Below are 17,244 nucleotides of genomic sequence, written 5' to 3'. Positions count from 1 at the left end.
CCCTGTCCTTCATTTCCTCCCCATCCTGTGTTCAGCGTCTCCCCCCTCTTTCCTGCTAGAGGCCGATCAAAACTGCTTTTCTTTTTCAGTTTTGCCTGAAACCGAAACTGCCACCCAAACTGTCTGAAAGATTTTTTTGGCCAAAACCAAAACTACAGCCAAAACTCATCATCTGGTTTCGGTCCGACTCAATTTTGGTTGCGTGAATGTGAACCAGTAAGGGCAACTCTGGGGATTGTCAGAGCTTGCAGTCTGCATTCGTTTGCTAAATCCCATTACCCAAAGCTAAAATATAATAATTTAAATAATGAAAAGACCATATTTTACCTCCAAGCAAAGTAGCCTCCACACACATGGACTGGAGCTAAGAAAAACTGATACTGAAAGCCACAGTGCTTTTACAGAGGCTGACTTTGTGCCTCACGCAGAGTGAAAACTGATGTCATAACTCCACGGACAGGCTAATTCCTTAAGGGGCTTATCATTCCAAAGTTACAGATTTAGGTTCCTGCTAAAAGTTTGTATCAAAACATTTATTCGGAACATTCTATTTATTTATGTGCAAGATCATAAACCACACTACTTGCAATTGCAGTACAAAATAAAAAAAGAATAGAAAGAGCAGTCCCCCCCCCATCCCCCGGACTACCTTATTAACCCTGGTGGTTTACTGGTGTATCTCTATATATTTCCTAAGCTATAAACCTCTATGTGTTGTTGTACAGGAGGAAAACGCCTCAACAGACTCCTGAAATTTACCTCTACGACTATCAGTTCATAGGAGTTCTATCTGTCATCACAAGCTTAAAAAACCTCCTCGACTTTATTGCTTATTTATTGAGAGTCAAAACTCGCACTTATCTTAGCTTCGACCTGATGTTGCTCTCTTTAACGCTCTCTTTGCCACGGCCAACTCTGGTCCAGGTTTCTTGGCGTACTCTATAGCAACTGTAGAGTACGCCAAGACCACGGACCCTGAAGCAGGAAGTGGAAAAGATACCGAAACCTGGAGCAAAACTTTTCTGCGATTTGTTTTATGTTTAAATCATTTTTATTGGTAACAGACTGAATAATTCTTACAAGCAATTCTGTAGGTTCTGATACCAACATTTTAACACTTTAACTCCCTGTCCCTTCCCCTCCCCCCCCCACCCCTTCCCCGCCCCATCTTAATGTGAGACAGATACAACGATTATCATTCTCTTCCTATTACATGTTCAATAATTGACTTCTAGATTCAGAGGTCAGCGTTGCCAGAAACGGGCTCCATCTGTCCATAAAATGGTCAAACTCTGTACGTGGCTGCTCCTTTGTCTGTAGCCTTTCCATCCTCATGAGATTTATCATTTGATTTCGCCATGTCTGAATCGAGGGTCCTGTGATCTCTAGCCAGTCTATTAAGATAGTTTTCTTTGCCATCATAGTAGCTCTCTTCACGAAGGCCACATAGCCCTTAGGCCCAGGCCTACTAAGTTCTGGTTTGCCAAACAGTAATAGTGGCCCATACCTCCATTTTGCCTTCCATAAGCTCTCAATTTGCCTGAGTAGGTTGATCCAAAAGCGATTTGTTTTAAATTTGCTACACTGTAGTTTCATCGCATGCCCCCTAGTCCTAGTATTTTTCAAAGCAGAGTTGGAATCAGCAAAAGCAACTGGGGGGACCATTCCTGCCCCAACTATACCCCTAGTTCACTAGGGATTTTAAGATAGGGCCAGGGGCAATTTGGGTGGATGAGAAAAACTCGTGGGGTCCAGGAGGAAGGGCAATCCCACTCAGGGAAGAGGGGGAGGGAGGGAGTGAGGGAGACAAATGGGACAAAGCACACATTTTTGACTTCCACTGACAATGCATGGTCATTTTCGGCCAGAATTGAAACCGGGCACAAAAATGATGTTTCAGAACTGTAACTGAAACCAAAACCGAAATTTGATTGGCCTTCATTTGTTGCCTCCGCTGCCCCTGCCCTAACTCTTCCCAGACTCAGGCCAAAGTTCCAAGCAGCATGTGCCCTCTAAACGTGGGTTGACGCTCAAGCACTTCCACATCCTGCCCTCCCTCCAACACAGGGGGAGGGCGGGACGCGCAGACCCGGAGTCCGCTTGAAACTTTAGTCTGCATCCTGGAAGAGGTAAGGCAATAGCAGTGGGGGCGTAAACGCTAGCAGAGTGCCTAAGCGCGATTCTGTAAGTGGCATAAGGCTATATATGATGCTAAAAAAATTGACGCTGAAAAAACATTATTCCATAAGCCGTGCTTCAAGTTTGGCGTGATTCATAGAATAGTGCTTACGCCCGGGAATCACACCTAACTATAGGCATGGCCATTTGCACCAACTGAAATGTGGCAGAAATGCATGCGCCTACATTAGGTGCGTATCTCTGTTATTCTATAACAACATGCGTTAAACAACATGCATTAATTTTAGGGATGCCCCCATAATGCCCATGACCCTCCCATTTCCACCCCCTTTTTTCAGATCATGTGTAAATGCCAATTAAATCTAATTAGTGCCAATAATTGCTTGTTAAACAAACCAATTATTGACACTAATTAGCTCATTATTCAATTAAATTGGGCACACGCCCAAATTTGTGTCTGCAATTTTTAACAACTTTTATAGAATTAGGCGATAGCGTGTAACTGTAAGGGAGCATTCGCATGGGTGGAGCATGGGAAGGGCAAGGATGGGGCTCCTACTTATGCATATAACTTAGGGATTCGTTTACTAAGGTGTGCTTGCGATTTTAACTCATATTTCAAATCAGACTGGCGCTAAATGCTGAGACGATCATTATATTCCTATGGACGTCTCAGCATTTAGTGCCAGCTGATGTGTAGTGCAAGCTAAAAATGCTAGCGCACCTTAGTAAAAGACCTCTTTACTGTAGGTTATCTGACCCTTGCTCCATCAGGCCGCCCACTCGGGCTATGGCTGGTGTAATTGTGAACATGTAAATATTAGGCGCACTGATGCCAGGTTGCACTATTATTTTATAATGGAATCTATGTCTCTTTATGTGGGCATTGAAGTGCCTCGATGATGGTGTCCTGTCATAGAATCGCCTCCTTTGTGCATTATTAGTAACCAAGATGTAGAGCAATGGATGTCATCATCGGCCTGGTTCTTATTAGCCTATTCCTTCCACTAACAGGGTCTAGTAGAGAGAGAAGCGTCTATCAGAAGGCTTTGAAGATGATCCAAGAAAATCCTCATTTTAGGGCTATGTCAGCACAACCTAGCCCAGGGTCGTCAGCTGCCCCGGCAAGAAATCCTCACATTTCTGGGGAGATCACCTGGTCTGGAAGCCCTGTGGTTGGTGACAGTATCACAGGAACTTTGACTGTCAAGAACTTGAATGATACCTCAAAGAATGTGAAAATAAACAGGAGTGCTGCTTCCATTTCCTATACCAAGAGAGAAGTACATCAGATCTGGAAGGATTCACAGTCAGTTATTCTTTCTGCTAATGAAGGTACAATTCTAAAGAATTCAATACTACCATCATTTTGGGTGGGCCCACAGTAAGGATGGGTGGGCCTTTCAAAACTTCTCCCCCCATTTGTCCTGCATCTCTCTCCCTCTCTCGTTCAACCCCAAATTCAGCAGTTGCTCTCCTCCTGTGGCCCAGCAGCCTCCCTGGTCTACCTCATTATCTTTGCCAGCACAGCAGTGATGCACTTCCGTTGCCTATGCTGGCCTCCAGGAAACAGTGACATCAGTGAGGGCAAGATGAGGCAGAAGGAAACCTGCAGGGCTGATGCTGGCAGTGGAAGTGCGTTGCTGCTTTGCCGGTGAAGATGCTGAGGTAGATCAGAGAGGGAGGGGAAGCTTCCGGACCATAGCAGGGGAATGCCAGATCCTGGGGCAGAAGAGAGCAGAGCGAGGTCACTGCCACTGAATGTTTTTGGTGGGCTATTTAAGATGGGCCTGAGTCAAGAACGGGTGGGCCTGTTCCTACCCAGGCTCACCCATAGCTACGCCACTGACTATCACGTATCATCCTTAATACACTTTTCAGCCTTGTTAACAAGTAGATTCGTTAAAGTCTGCTAATGTTTTCATTTTTGTTACATTTGTACCCCGCGCTTTCCCACTCATGGCAGGCTCAATGCGGCAGGCAATGGAGGGTTAAGTGACTTGCCCAGAGTCACAAGGAGCTGCCTGTGCCGGGAATCGAACTCAGTTCCTCAGTTCCCCAGGACCAAAGTCCACCACCCTAACCACTAGGCCACTCCTCCACAGTTTGATCTATGTAAATCACAGTTATTCTAAGATTGTGAGAGTAATTTTCAAAGTTATTTTCATGGATAAAATTACTCTATACATTGGAACACTCTTTTAACCTTATAAACTTCATGTTATTTTCCAGTGAAGGAAATTGATATAATTATAACTTATGACATGTATAAAGATAATTTGACTAAGGACAATATGATCCAAGTGACAGCTGTGTGTGAAGATGATCAAATGGGAAGTATAATAGTGGAGAAAGTCATCACCCTAGCACAACCTCCTATCATCATTAAGGTAAACCAAAGCTCTATCCTGGAAATACTGTAACGTAATAGGGGAGGGTCTTTGCTTTAAAATGACAGAGAGAGAAGAACATATATTATTATAGTTTGCTGGGTATGTTATAAGCTGTATTCATGTTTTGTATGTCTAAAAACTGGCATTTAGACATTCATATTGTATAAACATCCAAATTCCAATTTTATAAAGACAGGATATGGACATCTAAAACTGCTGTACATCCATATGAGAAGGAGGCGTAATCTGGATGTTTTTTGAATGGGACAAGGGAGGGGCCAAAATATGGACATCCAACCCCTATTGCAGAAGGTGTAGGGCCACTAGTACGTGCCACTAGCATTTGTACAAAGAGATGGATGTCCATATTTAGACCTGGTACTTACATAGTAACATAGTAACATAGTAGATGACGGCAGAAAAAGACCTGCATGGTCCATCCAGTCTGCCCATGACAAACTCATATGTGTATACCTTACCTTGAATTTGTACCTGTCCTTTTCAGGGCACAGACCATATAAGTCTGCCCAGCAGTATTTCCCGCCTCCCAACCACCAGTCCCGCCTCCCATCACTGGCTCTGGTACAGACCGTATAAGTCTGCCCTCCCCTATCCTCGCCTCCCAACCACCAACCCCTCTTCCCCCCACCTGCTCCGCCACCCAATTTCAGCTAGGCTTCTGTCTTGGTGACATAAAGGTGCTCCTATGGAGCAGTTCTCCACATGGGTAAGGAAGGTCACAGTAGGTATTTTTCTGTTTCTGGAGGTCTCACAATTGAAAACAAGAACCCCCCCCCCCCCCCCCCCCCCCCCCCAGAAATTTTCAAATAGCTGCAATGGAATTTGCTTCTCTGCCCTGGTTCTCAGTAGATTGCTTAAGCATTAGACTATTCCTCTACATGGACAGCTTTGTGGCTATATTATAATATGTTCAAAGGACCAAATCAGCCAGGCACCACTTTAAATGAATACTGGATTTATATAGCAAACACTTTGGGATGTCTAATATTCTTCATAGGCATCCACAAACTCCAGAGAATCAACACAAGTAAAGGGTTGGTCAATGAACCTCAGCAGTAATGCACTATGTTTAATCTACTCATGCACAGTGTCTTACATACTCAAGTCTTCACTGGTCCCTTGACTGTCACCTTCCTATGTTGTTTATGTTTTACAAAACAAAAAACAAAAAGGAGGTAAAAACCCTCACGAAACCGTGAGATAGAAAGAAAAAAAGTGAGGAAAATGGATGAGGATACCAAAAATTGTGTTTATTCGCATAAAAAATCAAAATTAAAAAAATAACAATGGTTATATGAAGTATAAAACGGACCCGACACGGCCGTGTTTCGGCCCTAAGGCCTGCTTCAGGGGTCTTTACAACCTCAGAAAATGTATATCAAGGTATGTACTCCAAGGCAATTATCTGAGCGGAAAATCTCTAAGATCTGTGTACTCCTCTCTTCTAGAAAAACATATATATAAAATGTGCTGAAAAGCACAAAAAGCGTATAATGCTTCTCTCCAAAGAGATGTCTACAATTATACGCTTTTTGTGCTTTTCAGCACATTTTATATATATGTTTTTCTAGAAGAGAGGAGTACACAGATCTTAGAGATTTTCCGCTCAGATAATTGCCTTGGAGTACATACCTTGATATACATTTTCTGAGGTTGTGAAGACCCCTGAAGCAGGCCTTAGGGCCGTTTATGTTTTACAAAATCTTTTTGTGCATGAATAAACTTATCTTATGTTCTTCAAATTATATTATCATCAAATTATTATTATACTCATCTTTAAAATGTAAACTCTGATCTAGTCGGCTTAGGGGCACTCTTCGACACGGCATGCGTTTTGCTAAATTGCTTTTTCAAGGAAGTCCCCTAATATTAGCCTCCGCTCATCCTGCCGACAGTTGCCATGGTTGTGCTGCAGTATACTGAACATGTGCACATCCAATTTAGAAATGGATTACCAATCATCAGTCCTTAAAAATCCCCCCAAAACTTGTTTCATGTTTCAAAGTCATCCTTGTTTTATAGGTATGATGTTATTGTTGTTGTTATTATTATTATTATTATTATTGCATTTGTATCCCACATTTTCCCACCTATTTGCAGGCTCAATGTGGCTTACAGAGTTTGGTTATGTCATAATCATTCCATGATATCAGAAACAATTAGTAACGTACAAAGATTAAGTGAGGGAGGAAAGAAGGAAGGAAGGAAGGTGTTAGGCAGAATAGAAGGTGGACGTTAATAACTGGGTGGGTTGGTGATGTAATTTTGTATGGCTTGTTGCATGGTCGAAGAATTCTCAAAATGACACTTCTCCTTGTCCACAGGTTCTTGGAGAACCCATAAAAGATAAGAAACTTAAAATAGAAGTCACAATTTTCAACCCTCTTAATGAGCAACTGAATGATTGCATTGTAACTGCAGAAGGCAGCGGCTTGACTGAGAAGGAAGTCAAAATGACGTAAGTTTGAAATGAACATCTCTTGACAATTTTATTGGATGGTTGGGTGAGAAGATTCCACACAGTTGATTCCATCATGATCATCTGCATGATATTTATAATGTGGAATGGTTATTGTCTGCTCTTTCACTATAGCAGATGTTTTAAAAAAATAGTAGTAACATTCTACCCAGACGTTATTGACATAATCGGTCTTTGGTCCATTTTTCTCTCTTACCAAAACAAGTTTGCCATTGGGCTTTGCACTTTGCCTCATGCATTGTAACATATTAAAATATGGGCATTGTGCAAACAATGGCAAGGTAGGTACAAATGGAAGAGCAATCTACGAACCCATATAGGGATTCTTCATTCGGGTAGCAAAATGGTGTAACACTAGATAAACGATATGTTGGACACTGTAAGCTCATTTTCAAAGGGGAATTCTCAGTGGGGTTTCCTTTTGAAAACTAAGCAGGCAACACACTGAATGCCCTCTTGAAGCAGTATGAATATTTAGAAATTACCAATGACACCTCAACAAAAGACGTTCTCATGTTTTCTCTCTTCAATCCGACACTGCTCTTCTTCACTGCTGGTAAAAAAAAAAATATCTGCTTTCTCAGCAAATCAGGAACTTTTACTCACAATAAGGAGGGGCATTTATCAGGGGACCTTTTTAGATGGGATTCAAGATTGCCTTGAGTGTATATAGTATTTAGGGCTAGCAGAGCTTGCTCTTTAGCTGCCAGAGACGATAGGCCTCCAGATTGGACTGTGACTGTCCCCTCTTCTTCCCCCAAACACAAACATACACACTCCTGATGAAATTCACAAATGGTCCTCACTCAGCAGGAAAATTCCACCTCTGGTTATGAGTTGTCCCGGAAGACTCAGGAGATGGAGAAACCTGTGGGTGCAAAAATAAAAAGGTGAGAGGCATAAGGCTCTCCTTTCATTGGTGCCCCTTGGGTGGTGATAAATCTACTTCTTGATGGCATCGTTACCTGTAGCCTTGAGCTGCTACCTATTGTGGTTTCACAACCGAGGCTGCAGGTGGAGAAATATGGAAACAGCTTCCAGATGAGAGTATTGTCATTGTGACTGATGAGTTGCAAGGACCATTGGTGTCAGAATTCAGGGTCCAGTACCGTTTCCCTTGCAATGTGGTTTTCCCACTCGTAATTGGAGAGTTGAAGTCATAGGTTGTTATTTTAGAAGCTCTTTTCTTGTTTTGGGTGTCTGAAAACTGGCATTTAGACATCCATATTGCATGAACGTCCAAATCCTGATTATATGAAGCCAGGATATTTTAACCCGGGTCCCTTGAGTCTCAACCCACTGGTCTAACCATTAGTCTACCCCTCTGTTCTGCATGGACATCTGTGCGGCCATGTTATTTAATAGATGTTGCTATGTTGCCACACAGATGTTTATGATTCTTGTTTTCCCCATTCATAATTTGGATGTTTCAGTTTGTAAAATGAATGTTCACACTGGATATCTCCAACACATGGATGTCCATCTCAAATTCATTTTAAAACAGGCGGTATCCTATTCTAAAATACATGTGAGATGTACTTCCACGTGTGATGTACTGACTTGGAAGTCCATATTCTGAGTTAGACGTCCCTTCTAAAACGTCCTTCCACAGACTCCTAAGAGAGAAGCACTTTCATCAATTGAATGTGGTAGCCAGTATGCTCACAGCTGTGAACCAATGGTGAATAGTTTCCTGAGTTCTTGGAATGGGACAAAGTTCTATGGGCAGTCAATACTTGAAATTTTGTAGCTTTCCAGACCTGAAATTTGTTTTAATTCTTTTTACATTGGATGGTAGTAGGGGTCATTAGAAGGTCCCCAAAGAAGTGTACAACAGAGAACTTTCTAGATGGGATTGGAATGTTTGTTGGGTTTTGGTTTCCCCAGATCTTGTATAACTCCATCTACTGGAGAGCCCTTTCACAGTCTGATACAAGGATGGACCGAGAAAAAGATTATGGGTATTCCGGAATGAAACTATTTCTTTTTTTCCCCCCGTCTTCCTAATGTAGGTGGCCTGGTGACATGCATTCAACCTGGAGATACTCTGGGGACACCGCAGCGGGAAACTCGGAGAGGATATCCGGGGGGCGGAGTGTAGTCAGCAGGAGAGGAACATTGCGGTCCTGGCAAAAGATGTTCACTGGATTGTGGTCTCAATGCCTCTGTGCAGGGTGAGTTAAATGTTTATATTTCCTTCCCGGGCAATATTGAGTGTGGCAGCTTTCAAGATGATAACTATAGTGAGAAGTCTGACCATTCTTCAGGCAGGTGAGCTAAATGCAGTAGGACGCTGATGCCACATGGCACCTCATATTCTTCTCAGTCAAATAAGGGGAGACCTCAGTTTTTACAGGCACAGTTGAATTGATTCTGTTGACTTAGAAACCAAAAGCAAGTTCACAGTTGTTGCCCTCTGACCATTGTGATGAGCATATGCATGAATTTCCTTTTAGTATTATTTTGTTACATTGTAATATGTTTTGTTTTAGTCATAAACGCACTTAATTGTCACAACCACATTTATGTATATAAAATACTGTAGCAAAACAGCTGGGTAACTGGGTAGCTTATTGCACATGGCTGAGGGTAATAGTATTCTTGCTACCCACATCAAGACATATGGGCAGCCACTCAGTTGACCCTTGTAGTAACGAAACTTGATTCCGTTCAAATGACCTCTCATATGTCAGGAAACAAATTTTGGCATCTAAAGGGATTAGTGTCACAAACTCATATCAAAGAAGGTAATTTTGCATTATATGCAATCCTTGCTTAGTAGCTTGGCTGAAAATGTTCCTGATCATAGCTGCTTAATTTTAGGTCTGCTATTTTTAATGTAAATTTAGAAGCTAAATGACTTCCCTCAGTGTTGAATGCTTTTGAGATGACTATCACGCTTATTTTCGAAAGAGAAGGACACCTATCTTTCGACACATGGGCGTCCTTCTCGCAAGGTTGCCCAAATCGGCATAATCGAAAGCCGATTTTGGCCATCCACAACTGCTTTCCATCGCAGGGATGGCCAAAGTTCACGGGGGCGTGTCGATAGGGTAGCGAAGGCGGGACTGGGGCATGATTAAGAGATGGCCGTCCTCGGCCGATAATGGAAAAAAGAAGGGCATCCCTGACGAGCACTTGGCTGACTTTACTTGGTCCATTTTTTCTTGCGTCCAAGACTCAAAAAGTTGCCTGAACTGACCAGATGTCAACCGGAGGGAATCGGCGATGACCTCCCCTTACTTCCCTAGTGGTCACTAATCCCCTCCCACCATAAAATACAAGTTGAAAAATACTTTTTTGCTAGCCTCAAATGCCATACTCAGGTCCATCGCAGCATTATACAGGTCCCTGGGGCAGTTTTAGTGGGTGCAGTGCACTTCAGGCAGGCGGACCCAGGCCCATCCCCCCCACCTGTTACACTTGTGGTGGTAAATGTGAGCCCTCCAAAACCCACCACAAACCCACTATACCCACATCGCCCCCCCCTTCACCCATAAGGGCTATGGTAGTGGTGTACAGTTGTGGGTAGTGGGATTTGGGGGGGGGGGGGTTGGGGGGCTCAGCACACAAGGTAAGGGAGCTATGCACCTGGGAGCAATTTGTGCAGTCCACTGCAGTGCCCCCTAGGGTGCCCAGTTGGTGTCCTGGCATGTGAGGGGAACCAGTGCACTACAAATGCTGGCTCCTCCCACGACCAAAGGGCTTGGATTTGGCCATTTTTTTTAAGATAGACATCTTTAGTTTCCATTATTGGTGAAACCCAAGGTTGCCCATCTCTAAGGTCGGCAATCTCAACATTTAGGTTGACCATCTCTAAGGTCGACCCAAATGTTGAGATTTGGCTGTCCCCGACCGTATTATCGAAACGAAAGATGGACGCCCATCTTGTTCTGATAATGCAGGTTTCCCCACCCTTTCGCAGCACCGTCCTTAGAGATGGGCGCCCTTATAGATGGGTGCCCCCATTAGATTATGCCCCTCTACATGTCATTATGTCTGGTATGCACTTCAAATATAATTTTATTCAGGTAACCCATCATTTGTGGAGGGGATTTGGAAGTATAGGATAGTTTTCTTTCCTGATTTACTAGGGTCTTTTTGACAAGTGGATCTTGTCTCCACCAGGGACTTGCATTTTTGCATAGATGCTGCAAAGGATGCTGGTTTTGTGGTGTATTGCTAGGGGTTATGGCACATCACTTCATTTCTTGATTACCAAGGACAGTATGGATCACGAGGCTTGTGAGATGATAATATTCTGATATTATAGCCTTTGTGTGGTAGAGGTAATTAATTAGCCATTATTAAAATGTGTTGTGGTTTCAGACTTACCTTAGGAATGTATTGCACTACTTACTATTTTATAGTTTAATATTACTGCTTGGGTGCAGCATGTCCCAAACGTTGATTACACAATTTGATTGCTGACTCCTTTGTTCCAAGAGGTCTCTATTCTGGGGTCTAGACCCCGGAATGAAACTTTAAGGAGTGCAAATGCTCAATTACCTTTAGCAATTGGAAACCAGCAGCATGAAGCCAATTGCATACCTCCCGATCCTGACCTGGGTGTCATTAACCAGTGGGTGTGGTAAAGTCTTCTTATTAAGAGGTGGATACAGATACAAAGGCTGATGCTCTAAGAATAGAATCCTATATAATAATTCTCACCTCCAACATTCTATGCGTCTGCCTGCCTGTGTCCGTAACTTCCTTCACAGATGGGATCCGAAGCCCCGAGGGTTGGCGGCGGGAATGGGGGCTTGAGAGGGTCGCGGAAGGGGGGTCCAGGGGTCAGGAACTCTGAGGGGGGTCAGAAATCGGAGGAAGGGGGTCTGCAAATCGGAGGGAGGGAGGCAGGGAGGTGGGGTCCGGAACTGGACATTGCAAAAGGCACTGAGCTGACCTAGAAGAGAGCCAGTGGAGCCAGCTCAATGAACATTCTTGTGTCGGTCAGAAACCTTGATGCAATGGAGACTCTTCTGAACGCAGTGGTAGCAAAGAAAAGGTATAGCAACAAGCAAGCATCTCTATTAATCTATCAAGGCCCTTCCAGATCATGCTTGAAGAGATACGTGGCTCTGACTATGAAGAGGCATTGTCATTGATGACGTCACTATGAAAAAGGGGACTGTCCAAGGAAGGTGGATTATATAAACTTAGGTGACCATGACTTACACTAACGGTCTTACCAGAAAGTAATCGATGCTGTTAGGAAGGACCTAATATGATTCCTAGACTGAAATGAAGGGCACACTGGTTTCAAAATCAGAAAATCTTATCTGCAAATTGGCTCTTGGTTGCAGTTTCATGATGGTCAGTGAATCTCTCACAGTTGGGCATTGGATTGTTCTGGCTTCTTTATTGGAATGATTTGGTTTTTCAGACATTGGGCAGATGACCCTCAATAATGCCTTTCAGGAAGCCTTGGAACACATATTGGTTCAGTGATCAAGGTTCATGCTTTGCTGGTAGGACATAGACTAGTCAGTGACAGTCCAGTGCTTATTGGAGAATATTCAAGGCATTTCTTACTCAGCACAGTGTTGATATACCCTCAGAAGCAGCCATCCCTCCCACTTACCTTCTTATTTTCATTTTTTCTACTGCTGCATTTGTTCATTTGATTTATCTCACAACTGAAAGGGGGGGGGGGGGATTAAAAAAAATACAAGCCATTTCTTGTTCATGGCATCTTGATGTGACTTGTGCAGCTCATCGAGCAAACAACATTGCAACATACTGGGGATCATTGATATGACCAGGTGCAGTCATATCTGAAGATGGTGACCCAGGTGGGACATGGCAGGGTTTTAGGACATGGCAGTATTTGGCTGGCTTATGGGAAATGGGACTTGATATACTGCCTTTCTGTGGTATTTTGCAACTGCATTCAAAGCAGTTTACATATATACAGGTACTTATTTTGTACCTGGGGCAATGGAGGGTTAAGTGACTTTCCCACAGTCACAAGGAGCTGCAGTGGGAATTGAACCCAGTTCCCCGGGATCAAAGTCCGCTGCACTAACCACTAGGCTACTCCTCCACTGGAGATAGCCCTTTTTGCTGAGATATAGTTGAGAGGTCACTCAGGCAATACCTGTGTCATCGATTAGTTCAGCAATGTTACATGTCTAAGTCATGACAATAAAGCTGCAGTCCTTGCTTTCCAGTTTTTGTGTCTGTGATTATTGTAGATTAGGTAATATAGGGTTGGATTTTGTGGAGAAAGAGTGCATGCATGAGTGAAGGCTAGATATCCAGTGCTGCCCATGCTACCATATTTAGTCCTAGACTTGAAATATCCTTTGAGAAGGTCAAATATATCATAGAAACGAACAGTTGTTAAAAAAGACATTCCCTCTGTCGTTTCCTACCATTAGCAAATGAAAGTGAGCAGGGTTTCATTTGCCAACGGGTTTGACAACAACAGGGTCCCCTCTTCTGGCCTCCCTCCCTACACACCCGCACTCCCAGTAGGCCCACTCAATGCCTTTCTGAATCTCTGGTGGTCTAGCAGGGATCCGTTGGGGCAGAATTGATGCCAGTTTGCTCCTGCCCATGGTGGCGGCCTCATTCAATATGGTGGCCGTGACCTTTCATCCTAGTCCCGTGTAAGTTAATCTGTATTTGCAGAATGGCACTTAGAAGTTTTGCACGTATGCATGCACATATACGTATATATGTCATTATTCTAAATGCAACTTGCTTCTCACAGGTCTCTCACTAAGCCACCTCTCTCCCCTTCAATCTGTTCAAAATTCTGCTGCACGACTTGTATTCCACCAGTGTCGCTATGCTCATATTAGCCCTCTCCTCAAGTCACTTCGTTGGCTCACTATCCATTTCCGCATACAGTTCAAACTCCTCTTATTGACTTACAAGTGCATTCACTCTGCAGCTCCTCAGTACCTCTCCACTCTTATTTCTCCTTACACTCCTCCCCGGCAACTCCGTTCGTAGGGTAAATCTCTCTTACCTGCACCCTTCTCCTCCACCGCTAACTCCAGACTCCGTTCCTTTTATCTTGCTGCACCATATGCTTGGAATAGATTTCCTGAGTCAATAGGTCAAGCTCCATCTCTGACCATCTTCAAATCTAGGCTAAAAGCCCACCTTTCTGAGGCTGCTTTTAAATCCTAACCCCTATTCACTTGTTCAGTACCCGTGTCTGTTTTATCATTCCCACCTTAAATAATTCCCTTATCCCTTATTTGTCCTGCTTGTCTGTCCTGATTAGACTGTAAGTTCTGTTCGAGCAGGGATTGTGTCTTACGTGTTCAAGTGTACAGTGCTGTGTACGTGTAGTAGCGCTATAGAAATGATATGTAGTAGTAGTAGTAGTCAGAATGGTAGCCAGGTTGAGCCATTGGGGGGAGTGGAGAGCGGACACGACAGATCGAGTGAAAAATAGGCGCCATCCATTTGGGGGAGCAGTCACTCCCCTGGCATCCCACCTAGCTACGGCTCTGGTAGTAGTAGTTAAGTACGATACCTTTCAGCCATAGCAACATAGGTCTCTTTGAAGCCTGTTCCATCGTTTTTACCCAAGGTAGTGTCCACGCTTAGGTTTGATTCGCCTGAGCTGGTGGTAGCGGATGCTAAGCAGCTTGACCCTTTAGTTAAGGGAATTCGGTGGGCAGCGCGTACGTTTCCCATGAATTCGGATCTCAGAGATATGATAGTCCAGGAGTGGTCCTCCCCAGATTCTCCTTGTAGGGTGAGCAGAGCTATGGCGAGACTGTACCCTATTCCGCAAGGGGATAAGGACTCCTTTAAGTCGCCGACAGTGGATGCGGTGGTGACCGCGGTTACCAAGGCTACGGCTATTCGGTTGATGGGGGGCTGCTCTCAGAGATCCGCAGGATAGGGGTTATGCACGCCTACCAGCAGAGGGAGACTGAGAAGACTAAAACTTAAACCAGAATAAGCTAGCAGCCAACCCCCAAGCAGCCAGTAAATCCTTAACAAAGCAGAAAACAAATGAAACCAATAAACAATTACAACCCCGAAAGGTCAAAGAACCCTGTACTCAGAAACAAAAAACATGAAACACGTGCTTCAACTGACCGAACGCCACAGCGCTACGGTCCCTCTCTGAAATGCAGAGGAAATATATGTATAGCAAGACTTGAAAGGTATGATTAAAAAAGATTCTGTATCTTTGAAGATAAATAGTTCTTCCTTATTAAGCCTCCTCCCCTCCCCCTCCCCCAATCAAGTCCTCCCTCATAATACTGTAAAATGAAGTGCTGGAAAAAATCATTTACTAATCATTTCTCTTTCTCTATCTCTGGTTTTTGTTTTTCTTTCAGGGTGCCATCATTGAATGAAAGGGAGAGAATACAACTCAAATTTGAAATTACACCCTTCAAGACAGGCGAAAAACAATTGTTGGTCAACTTTACAAGTGACAAACTGCAGGACATTAAAGGATTTGTGAAAATTAACGTGACGGAACCACCCTCATCTTAATTTGCCCGACGCACCATTATTTTCACAATGCAAAAGAGCAAATTGTTCCTCAAAGCTCTGCATTGAATCTACAGTATTCAATGACCTGCTGTAGCCGAAACAAATCCTTTCTTGAATGTTATTTGGGAGCATTTTATATATGTATTTATATTTTAGCTTGCCTTGGAAATAATATGGCAATATCAATGTGAAGTAACTGAGATATATGGATTCCTCAGGACACTAGAATTTTAAATTGGCGGTTGGTTGGTGCTGCCTGATAAAACATTGTGTCTGAGATTGTTTATGACTTATTTTAGTTATTAAATAACTATCGTGGAATAGCAAACTGACCAAGTATGTTTGGAGCTCTCTGGCCATTTTTTTTTATTGTCCCTGTAATTTGCATCTGTTTCTTGGATTTCCAGTTTAATCAGTGCTAACCTGTACTTGACATTGACACCATGAGACTTATAAGTATATACGTACATAAGTACATAAGTATTGCCATACTGGGAAAGACCAAAGGTCCATCAGGCCCAGCATCCTGTTTCCAACAGTGGCCAATCCAGGTCACAAATACCTGGCAAGATCCCCAAAAAGTACAAAACATTTTATACTGCTTATCCCAGAAATAGTGGATTTTCCCCAAGTCCATTTAATAATGGTCTATGGACTTTTCCTTTAGGAAGCCAACCCTTTTTTAAACTCCGCTAAGCTAACCTCCTTTACCACATTCGCTGGCAACGAATTCCAGAATTTAATTACACGTTGAGTGAAGAAACATTTTCTCCGATTCGTTTTAAATTTACTACATTGTAGCTTCATCGCATGCCCCCTAGTCCTAGTATTTTTGGAAAGCGTAAACAGATGCTTCACTTCTACCCATTCAACTCCACTCATTATTTTATAGACCTCTATCATATCTCCTCTCAGCCGCCTTTTCTCCAAGCTGAAGAGCCCTAGCCGCTTTAGCCTTTCCTCATAGGGAAGTTGTCCCATCCCCTTTATCATGTGCATCACCCTTCTCTGCTCCTTTTCTAATTCTACTATATCTTTTTTGAGATGCGGCGACCAGAATTGAACACAATATTCAAGGTGCGGTCGCACCATGGAGTGATACAAAGGCTTTATAACATCCTCATTTTTGTTTTCCATTCCTTTTCTAGTACCTAAAATTCTATTTGCTTTCTTAGCCGCAGCAGCACACTGAGCAGAAGGTTTCAACGTATCATCAACGACGACACCTAGATCCCTTTCTTGGTCTGTGACTCCTAGCATGGAACCTTGCATGTTTTGGAACCATCTAACTTCCTCAACCCAATTTTATATTTTCTTCCAAATTAACTCAGCTGGCATAGTTTTCTCCCAGCCACCATGGACCAAGTGTCTGTTCAGAGCCCTCTAGGTAATTTTTTAGTGCAATCTGAGTAGATTTTATTGTTAGGTCTTTTTTTTTTAATGCATTGTTTTAAATTGTGAATGTTGAATAGAAAGCCGCTTAGTTTTTTTTAGGCGGGGTCTATGTTTTTAAAATAAATAAATACAAGTCTTTAATATGGCCTCTAAGTGTCACCATTTCATAATGACTGAAGGGTCCTTTTACTAAGGAGCACTGAAAAATTGCCTGCAGGAGTGTAGACGCATGTTTTGGGTGCACGCAGAATCATTTTTCAGCGCACCTGCAAAAAAATGCCTTTTTTAAAGTTTTGCCGAAAATGGACGTGCGGCAAAAGGAAAATTGGCGTGCTTTCATTT

General features: G+C 43.1%; 1 protein-coding gene across 1 annotated transcript in view; it reads left to right on the top strand.

Moving 5' to 3' along the window:
* LOC115476416 (protein-glutamine gamma-glutamyltransferase 6-like) overlaps positions 1-16,043 on the top strand; it is a 52,719-nt gene extending 36,676 nt beyond the window's left edge. Inside the window, exons 10-14 of the mRNA XM_030212786.1 lie at positions 3,154-3,474; positions 4,372-4,529; positions 6,878-7,011; positions 9,045-9,206; positions 15,348-16,043. Of these exons, the coding sequence (XP_030068646.1) occupies positions 3,154-3,474; positions 4,372-4,529; positions 6,878-7,011; positions 9,045-9,206; positions 15,348-15,507 (935 nt within the window). The 3' untranslated portion in view covers positions 15,508-16,043. The remainder of the gene's footprint in view (positions 1-3,153; positions 3,475-4,371; positions 4,530-6,877; positions 7,012-9,044; positions 9,207-15,347) is intronic.
* The last annotated feature ends 1,201 nt before the right edge of the window (positions 16,044-17,244 follow it).

This window comes from Microcaecilia unicolor, chromosome 8 (assembly GCF_901765095.1).
Source record: "Microcaecilia unicolor chromosome 8, aMicUni1.1, whole genome shotgun sequence".
In the NCBI taxonomy this organism is placed as follows: Eukaryota; Metazoa; Chordata; class Amphibia; order Gymnophiona; family Siphonopidae; genus Microcaecilia; species Microcaecilia unicolor.
Note: the sequence above shows the minus strand (reverse complement) of the source record. Positions and strands in the feature narration are given on the sequence as shown.